This window comes from Limulus polyphemus, unplaced genomic scaffold (genome assembly GCF_000517525.1).
Source record: "Limulus polyphemus unplaced genomic scaffold, Limulus_polyphemus-2.1.2 Scaffold6189, whole genome shotgun sequence".
NCBI lineage: Eukaryota > Metazoa > Arthropoda > Merostomata > Xiphosura > Limulidae > Limulus > Limulus polyphemus.
The window spans coordinates 1-10,484 of NW_013671799.1; the positions used below are offsets into that span (position 1 = coordinate 1).

At 36.9% G+C, this 10,484-nt stretch overlaps 1 protein-coding gene across 1 annotated transcript in view; it reads right to left on the reverse strand.

Annotated features, from left to right (window-relative positions):
- Positions 1-200: 200 nt before the first annotated feature.
- The window catches only part of LOC106473455 (forkhead box protein J3-like), a gene marked incomplete at its 3' end in the record, with an annotated part of 24,844 nt that continues 14,560 nt past the window's right edge, over positions 201-10,484 (reverse strand). The window contains exons 2-3 of the mRNA XM_013934134.2: positions 807-881; positions 201-272 (exon numbers count right to left, since the gene is read on the reverse strand). Coding sequence (XP_013789588.1) covers positions 201-272; positions 807-881 — 147 coding nt within the window. The remainder of the gene's footprint in view (positions 273-806; positions 882-10,484) is intronic.

Consider the following 10,484-nt stretch of genomic DNA (forward strand, 5'->3'; position numbering starts at 1 on the left):
TGGTAATTCATCAACACTACTTATGGTAATTCATCAACACTACTTATGGTAATTCATCAACACTACTTATGGTAATTCATCAACATTACTTATGGTAATTCATCAACACTACTTGTGGTAATTCATCAACACTACTTATGGTAATTCATCAACATTACTTATGGTAATTCATCAACACTTTTCCACTTTGAATAACTTACCCTATCACTCTGTTTTCTCTTCTTCTTTGGTAAATTTTCTGTGGGGCTGTGATCTATCGCCCAATATGAGCCCTGAATACAGCATTAAGAAAAAAAAAACATTTGTAGTGCACTGAAAATTCTATCTCCAAATTTATAAGCAACAAAAATATTTCTTTTTTCTCTTTAAATCTTTGAATCTCTTTAAATATTAATAAAATAAATAACATCCCCTCTACAAAACTGCTTGTTTAATGATAGAGTGCCTTCTATCCTAGCAGTGGTTATGTTAATATCATCATGCAAAACAACAATCACAGTTTCTCTAATAAATTCAAAAGACTAACACTAAAACAATATATATGGCAGTAAAAATCCTCTATTGTTAAAAGTACAGCATAATAAAGATGCTCTCTTCCTTTGTATGACGACTCAAAACATATGATCTTTTCTTGAACTTAGGTGATACAGACAGCTTTTTCCAGAAAAAAAAAATTATTAAATAAAAGCCTTAACTGGATGTCAACCTGTGAACAAATAATACAAATAATAATTTTTTCTTAGGCTTGAAAATATAGAGGTCAGTTTTTTTATACACAGAATAAAAAGATGACCAGATCAGCTTACCTTTCCTGGGTCATCCTTTGAACGAGGGACTTTGCAGAAACACTTGTTTAGAGACAGATTATGTCTGATGGAATTCTACAAGGAGAGGTAAGTAAATAAACGTGGTTAATAATATCAATCTCGAAATGGAATTCAAATTAGAAACTAACTTTTAAAAACTGCAACGACAAATTGTTTTGTAGAGCAAAGAAAACAACAAAAACCTATAACATTAGTAAGTACAAAACTTAAATAGTCCTGTAGTTATCAATAAAAACATACGTAACAAAAAACTGATTGTGTAAGTTAATTAGAAAGGAAGTTAACAAACACACTGAAGTTTAGTGAAAGAAAATGACAAACGTGTTTTTAGCTGAGACATGAATTTTACAAAACACTGATCTTTACTTAAGCACATGGAAATCAGTAAGAACAAAAAACGAACACTTGCACGACATTGGAAACTTCCCATCAAGTTTATGTTCTGAAGCAAACTGTAAATAGGCAGCACACACTGAAACCGAAGCAGCCATAAAACATAGAGTCTGCCGACAATTTCGCTAAACCTCTAGATTACACAGTGTAGGACTAATACGATTGCTGGTGTTCAATTCATCCTCATGCATTAAACAAATACCCATTAACTAGTACCTTTACATATTTATGTCTCCTATAAAGTTATATCATTTTCTCTGTACTTAAAAAAAAGATTATGCACGTATATGTTGTGCTCCATTTCTGAATTAAAAATTAATGAGCTTTTATGTCAGCTGTGTCTTTATCATCTTATATGTTATTCACAGTAAGAATGCATCATTTATCCACACTCAACCTTTACAATGACTTATTTTAACCTCTGTATCTTGGCTAGCCGAGGAGTTGCTAGGTGCTGGCTCATGAGGCCCATGCCCCAAATCCCCAGTTAGTTTCTTGAAAAATCAGGACAGAAAATCAGATCGTGTGAGCCTGAGCTCTGGACCTTTTATGCACCTAACACTGCCTCCGTTGGCTTTAAATATAGATTTATTCTTTAGGCTTAACATCAAATTTGTATCAAAAGTCTGTCTACAGGATCAAAACGAATAAGCCATTTTTTCTCTCTGTTTGTTGCTGTAATTGATTGTTTCTGTAAGTACACATCAAGGCCTAAAAGAAAGATTTTAATGTGAAATACAAATTGGAAAAGATTTTTAAAAAACATCCCGAGTAACTGATAGTGATGGTTGTACATTGTATTGGAACTAATAGTGATGGCTGTACATTGTATTGGAACTGATAGTGATGGTTGTACATTGTATTGGATAAGCAAACAAAGGAAACTCCAATTTGTATTTCAGATTCTAAAAAAAAACAACTTAAATGTATGTTAAGCCTAATAATCAGAGAAAAAATAATTAGGCCCAGATATAAAATTTAAAAAGACACCCAGAACAAAGTTTAATTATTTTTTGATATCTCTAATATTTTGTTGTTTTTATGGAATGTATACTGGAAATATTTAGACATTTTGGTAATAAAAACTACATCCGTCTGTTCTTTCAAACCACGTAGTGAGACTGAAAAACGAAATTATTGATATGAAAACTTTCTTGTAATAAACTGACTATTGAAAATAAATAACGAATTATATTTCCTTCTATCTAACGAAGCCTTAATGTTGTACGTTTACAACCACTTCCAAACTCATGATGAAACTAAATTCCTATTTTAAGCCCCCTTAAGTATGAAAATAGTTCGTTGTTCTCCCAAATTGAGTGACATTTTTCAAACAATTTTTAAAAACAGTCATTCATGTGCAGAAAAAACGTTTCCGTTTTGCACACACCCCTTTTTCTCTTACAGCTAATAATCTATACATTCTTACTGCCGTTATCGACTACCAGGGGAGGAACTGGTTAATTTCAAGGCTGTTCTTCTGAATCTGAAGTATTCCGCGCGTACTTTTCAGCGATACCCATAACCCCCGCGCGCCACATGGTCTGCCTTTACTACCAACTTTGTAACAGGTACAAACTAACAATAATGTTGTTACTCCTCTCAAAACTACAATCGTAAACATTTTAAATAATATATAGTTACATCTAGTGGAGTTTTTAAACAGACTTAATATTCTTATAACAATGCATAAAAAATGTTTGAAAAAAAAAATTACGGCTTCAAGGTTTTGACTGGAAGAACTTTCAGACCTCTGGTGGTGGTCAGTTTCTTGGAAAAAAAAAACTCACCTACATTATCACAAGTTTATATCAAAAACAAAACATAAGCCTGTCCAAGCAAACATGTTTACACTTACTTCGGTGATATAGGTGTCATCGGCTTATGAAGAATCCATTGATTTTCCCGAGAAACACGCAAGCACGTGCAGCACCGAGAAATATTCGTCAATTTCAAAGAAGGCACAACGTGTACGTGCTAACACACATATTCAAACCATACCAAGCAGAACAACGGGAAACGGTTCGTAACTGGGAATCTGGTACACATTATGTTTGACACGTGTTCTCTTTCACAGCAAGGCCGAAGAAACTGACACATTTAGTTGTAAAATCGGGTATCACAGGATATAGATAATGTACGACTGGTGAGGTATATTTTTACCATCCCTTTTTTTTTAAATTAAATGTGTTATATCATTATTCAATAAATATTTATAGAATCTTGTAATATTTCAAAACTTTTTTTGGCCGTCATGTTCAATTATCGTTGTACAAAAGATACGTTTTAAAGCACGTGTTTGGACTTAAACGTGGTGCCTCCAGTGCGAGAAAATATACCAGAACTTCTCAAGTTTTAGGTTTTGTTTTCCTTATAATCGACTAATCATTTCTCGTACTGGTGTCGTTTGGGATCAGACTATAATTAAACTTCATAGCCAATCCTGAAATGAACGTGCACGAGAAATTAATTTTTCTCGTATTGCAAGGTGACAATTAACGCCCCCACCCCTACCCCATTTTGCTCCTTTTTCTTCACCACCACCAAAACAACGCTAACGGATGTCACTCACTGACTCAAGTCTAAACGAGTTCTTCACTTCTTTGAGCTACCGGTGGTATTATCCCTACTGACCTGTGTAAAGGGCTGTCCCTACTAACCTGTGTAACGGATTGTCCCTACTAACTTGTGTAACGGGCTGTCCCTACAAACCTGTGTAACGGACTGTCCCTACTAACTTGTGTAACGGACTGTCCCTACTGACCTGTGTAACGGACTGTCACTACTGACCTGTGTAACGTACTGTCACTACTGACCTGTGTAACGTACTGTCACTACTGACCTCTGTAACAGATTACTCCACAACCCGTACAGGTTATGTATAATACTCAGCGTATACACATGACTAACTTATGCAGTCATGCGTGCTCACGTGTGTTATAAGACCACCTGCAGGTTTTCACAGTTTTAAACAAGTACACAAAATTAATACCCACAGAATTTTCTTGTGCGTGTGCTTAATTACTCATTCGGATTCCTGGACTGACAACAGTGTGCTGTTTCACGAGAAGCACGCTTGTGTGTGTGTGTGTGTGTAAAGTGTGCTTATTTACTCATTCAGATCCCTGGATTGATTCTTAAACTGAAAAAAGGTTAACCCTACAAGTTACAACCATAAAATAATAGATAAATTTGTTGTAAAAAAAAAGCCATGCATTTAGCCCCTCAGTATCTTATCAACAACGGTTTATAGCTGTTCCAAAGGGCCACAAACGTGAACTCGCATGTAAAGTTTAACAGATCTCAACGAATAACGCTACAGTTAAAAGGTCTCAAAACCTTTCTCTATAGGAGTATACACAAAGAGGATCACTGTGGCGTTTGTCGGTTGCATGGAATATGTTTAGTGTTTGATTCCACGTGTGATTAACACTCTATTAAAACATCGAACAGTATCACGTTGCAATCTGATGGACTTAGTGCCGTCAAAGCCGCAAGATGTCAGCACTAACCCACATGTACAAAGTGTACTTCGTAAGCTCTACAGGTGACAAGTTTCATGTTTCGTAAGCTCTACAAGTCGTATACTTTAGGTTTCATGTTTCGTAAGCTCTAGAAGTCGTATACCTTAAGTCTCATGTTTCGTAAGCTCTAGAAGTCGTATACCTTAGGTTTCATGCGATACCATAAAATAGTCAACCGCAATAAGCTGTGAGTGCGTGATAAAAGTGGCAGTCAATACCTCAGCGTGGATGGTATGGTCAGTAGCACGCACAAAAGTAAGGACAGCGGCAGATAGCCTTAGTAACGTTGCTTTTTTCTTTCTTTCTTTTACATTTATTGAAACAAGTTACAGAGAACCGCACAAACAGTTTAGTTTGTTGCCTGTGACTAATTTTTCAACACAAACTGGTTGGTTATCATCTGAAGTGACTCAGTGTGGAAAATGACTTTAGACGCGCCCGACACCGATTGTTTCTCTATGGTTGTTGTCTGGTCAGGAGAACTGTTTTGGAGGTTTCTGTACTACGTGAATAAGTCAAAGCAAAGTGAAACAGACACACACACACACACATTCCGAAAACAAACTGTGACAAAAACTACCACTGTTACCTACACCAGTAACACAAAACACACCCGTACAAACTACAACACACGCGGAGACAGCACGATCACAACCATTAAATCAAGAAAGGCAAATGCCAACAAAACAAAGCCGGAAACAACCAATCAGTTCAAATGTATAACAAAACAAGAACCAAATCACAGAAGGTCAACCAGCAAACATACTTGAAACCGAAACATATCACATCCTTGAAGCAATTAAAGATACATTCTTAGGTTTGTATATTCTAGTTTTGGTGTCCTTCTACTTAGGACATTCTTTATAAATCAGTTGTATGTTGCTGTTGACAGTCAGTTATGATGGAATCCACCACAGTCCACACATCATGGGAGAGACTTATAAAGTTTGGAGACGTCTTGAATGGGTAGCGGTTTGGTTTGGTTTGGTTTGAATTTCGCGCAAAGCTGCACGAGGGCTATCTGCGCTAGCCGTCCCTAATTTAGCAGTGAAAGAATAGAGGGAAGGCAGCTAGTCATCACCACCCACCGCCAACTCTTGGGCTACTCTTTTACCAACAAATAGTAAGTGGGATTGACCGAAACGTTATAATGTCTCCGCGGCTGAAAGGGCGAGCATATTTGGTGTGACGGGGATTTGAACCCGCGAGGACGATGATTTATACCAGTTTAACTATCTTAGTGACCATGTTTTCGTGCTCCACCTGTACTTGAAGGTACTGATCTCTGAGCACCTATTCTACATTCATACACAAGTGTATTTTGCTCTGTTGCTAAACCCGAGGACCTATTTGAAGGCGTTCATTGTCTACAAGTGTATTTTGCTCTGTTGATAAACCTGAGGACATATTTGAAGGCGTTCATTGTCTACAAGTGTATTTTGCTCTGTTGCTAAACCTGAGGACCTATTTGAAGGCGTTCACTGTCTACAAGTGTATTTTGCTCTGTTGCTAAACCTGAGGACCTATTTGAAGGCGTTCACTGTCTACAAGTGTATTTTGCTCTGTTGCTAAACCTGAGGACCTATTTGAAGGCGTTCATTGTCTACAGCGTTTTCGGATAAGACGAGAAAATAGCAGCACGTAAACTGTTAAATGAAAGTTGCATCCATAGCGCGAACCATTAAACGAACATTCACCCACACCTTTCCGTCGTACTGTTGGAAGATATGCAGAGAAAGCACTTTAACGGGTGACTTCAATATTTCTAACGATTCGTTATAGTCCACCCTTCTAATCGTAAAGCCACGGTAACCTGCATATGAACTGTGACTTTTAAAATGAATGTAACCTTATAAATTTATGTATCAACTGGGCAACATCAGCTCGGAAACGCAATTTAGAAATAACAACATGGAGGCAACATAAGTAAAATAATAACATACATGGATGCAACATAAGTAAAATAATAACATACATGGAGGCAACATAAGTAAAATAATAACAACATGGAGGCAACATAAGTAAAATAATAACATTTCCGCTCACAATTAAACATTGGTTGTGTTCATAGTTAGATCCATTCACTAGCTAACCCCCCCCCCCTAAAAAAAAAAAGATCGTTTGTTTATTATCAAGCACAGTGGGCTACACAGTGGACTATTTTTCTCCAGCCAGAATTCTAATTGGTGCCCGGTTGGCATGTTTGGGTTTTTTGCTTTTTTATGCCTAAAGTTTGTTTAGAATTTAATTACAAAATTCGCTTGTATGGAAAAGTGCACACATGGTACCCAAATAACAGAAACAAATATATTTATTTAGATGTATCCAACTAAATTAAATAGTACCGAGAGATAGGTGTTGATCAACTATATCAGAGAACACTTGCAAAGATACTATAACCTTTTGGCCTAGCATGGTCTGGTAGTTGGGATGCTCGACTCGCAATCTGTGGGTGGCGGGGAAGGAGGGTTTTGTTTGTTTGTTTTTGAATTTCGCGCAAAGCTACACGAGGGCTATCTGCGCTAGCAGCCCCTAATTTAGCAGTGTAAGACTAGAGGGAAAGCAGCTAGTCATCACCACCCACCGCCAACTCTTGGGCTACTCTTTCACCAACGAATAGTGGGATTGACCGTTACATTATAACGCCCCCACGGCTGAAAGGGCGAGCATGTTTGATGTGACGGGGATTCGAACCCGCGACCCTCAGATTGCGAGTCGAGTGCCGTAACCACCTGGCCAGGGAAGGAGGGTTATAATGTGATGGTCAATCCCACTATTCGTTGATAGAGTAGCCCTAGAGTTGATAGTGTTTGATATTCACCGGCTGCCTTCCCTCTAGTCTATCACTTCAAGATTAGGAACGGTTAGCAAAGGTAGCCCTCGAGTAGCTGCTTATTAAATTCAACAATCAAAATCATTAATATTTATACTTAAAGAGAGCAGAAGTGTCTACGTCACACTCTCCACAGTGATAATGAAGGAAAAAAGTATCTGTGACTTTTAGTCTGGAGACGTAAGTCAGGGAGACTTTTCAATAATTTGCCAGGAAAATAATCCTAAAGTTATGAGAAATTGACTGTAATTTTATCCTAAATGGAATAGGGTGTGGGGTCTAAATTCGTGCTCCAGGTTACATTAATTACTTCACGCGCCAAAAGAGAGTTCCAGTGGAATGTGTTCGGCAAGTTAAAATGGATTCAAAAAAGCTAAGTACGAAGTGAGCAAGATAATATTTCAAGTAAGAATTTGAAAAAAAAAACAGGATTCTTCTTATGAGGAAGGTTGGTAACAAGAGATTAAAAAAAAAAGGAAACGAGAAAAAAAAACTGCCAACAAGGCCTCGCTTGAAATCAAGTCATTTTTTTTACCTCTGAACTGAACAGCATGAGACAGATCGTGTCAAGATTCATGTCATCTGAGAGTTCAGATCGTTATTTCGAGCTGATGGTTCCGTCTGAGATCCTTAACATCCGATATGTTTGAATGCTCACTGAATGACTTCAGACACAAGTATTGTGATATTTTGTTGGGGATCTTTTTCCTAATATTTCCGACAGTTCTTTGTTAAAGGAAACCTTTTAATTAATGATTTTATTTACCTTCCCTTCCCCACTAATAACGAGTGTACCAGTCAGTATTCAAACATTTAAAGCAGCGGCTGGATAACGTTTTTGCTACATTAAAGCGTTAACCGAAGTACGACTAATAGTAAAGATAGTCCTTATTAAGACTGACATATCAGACACTACTGCAACCAGCTTTATAATTCGGTACCGACACTTTGAGATTGGTTTTAGTTTCTCTGACACCCCAATGGAACAAACACGAATCTTCCTATAGAGGGCACTTTAAGTTGTTTTTTTTTAAATCTCTAATATATAAGATTCATTTAAATGTTGAAAAAAGTTATCATATAAATTAAACACCAGTAAGAATCTTGAACAGGACATATTGAACGACTCGTTTCAAGTTTGATTTGGTTGTTAAGCACAAACCTACACAATGGGATATATATATGCTCTGCCCACTAAGGGTATCGAAACTCTAAGTTCTGCATCGACAACCCGCAGACTTACCACTGAGAACAACCCAATTCAGCAAGAAACAAAAATAATTAGTACGCACTTTTAAACTTTGCTTTAATTTCAAGGCCTGGCAACCCAACTAATATTGGTACATGTGTTTCAGAAAGTTATAAGGACAGCGTGGCCTAGTGGTTAATGCTTAGAAGTCGAAAGGTTGCAGGATTAAGACTTGCCCAGACATGCTGTTGTGTCCTTGAGCAAAATATTTTGTCCCATTTGCTTCAGTATACCCAATCGTATCATGGGTACCTGCGCTGGGCTAGCATCACATCCAGGAGGATTGTTTGTTTGTTTATTTGTTGAATTTTCGAGCAAAGCTACTCCGTGTTAGCCGTCCCCAATTTTTAGGTGATAGACAAGAATAAAAACAGCTAGTCAACACCACCCACCGCCACTCTAATCGAATAGACCCACGATTCCAAACTGCGAAGTAAAGCGACACGAACCTCGGATCCACAGTCTGACATGCTAGCCACTGGGTCGCGCTCGGACCCTCATTCAGGAGGAATGTGTCACCATTTTCACTCACTTGTGACGCAGAAAAGCGGAGTTAAGCAACGACCTCGTGCACCTCTCGAGGAGTTGAAATTTTTACTTATCCACAAACTTTTAATAATAATAAAAAATAACATTCTAAATGTATTCTTGTTGATCTACACTCTTCTAGTGATTCATTACAAAAGGCGTTTCAAGGTTTAAAAAATAAAGTTTTCAACATTGTCTGTATTATACACGTGAAACAAGTACATTATAGCACCACAGCCACTTTTGAATTCCATAAAATGCACACACCACGTAATCACGTGGAGTGTTACATGTCACAGAGCTTTCTACCAAACACAGAAGTAATCGATTAAAGTCAATGAACGTTAAGGCGTTTAATTTGTCCCACAACACGCGAGTACAAAATGCCTGACAACGATGGCACAGTTATTTTATACAGGGTGGTTGTATTTAAAGCTTTGTAAACTGATAAATTAGTTCAAACTATTACTTTTCCCAAGGCTTAATAAACTGATAAATTAGTTCAAAAGATTACTTTCCCAAGACTTAATAATCTGATAAATTAGTTCAAAAGATCACTTTTCCCAAGGCTTAATAAACTGATAAATTAGTTCAAAAGACTACTTTTCCCGAGGCTTAATAATCTGATAAATTAGTTCAAAAGATTACTTTTCCCAAGGCTTAATAAATTGATAAATTAGTTCAAAAGACTACTTTTCCCAAGGCATCTGATAAATTAGTTCCAGGGTGGTTGTATTTAAAGCTTTGTAAACTGATAAATTAGTTCAAACTATTACTTTTCCCAAGGCTTAATAAACTGATAAATTAGTTCAAAAGACTACTTTTCCCAAGGCTTAATAATATGATAAATTAGTTCAAAAAATTACTTTTCCCAAGGTTTAATAATCTGAAAAATTGTTCAAGAAGCTTTTTCTCCCAAGGCTTAAAAACTGATAATTTATTTAAAAGGCTACTTTTTTCTCAACTTAATAAATTGATAATGTGTTCAAGAAGTTTACTCTCTCAAGACTTCTCTCACACAATGAGCGTTTATTATTTTATTAATTCTCATCATTTCCGAAAACTCATAAACCCGTAAAACCAACGACATCTATGAACATAGCCGCAATGTGCCAGCAATACCAAGCGTG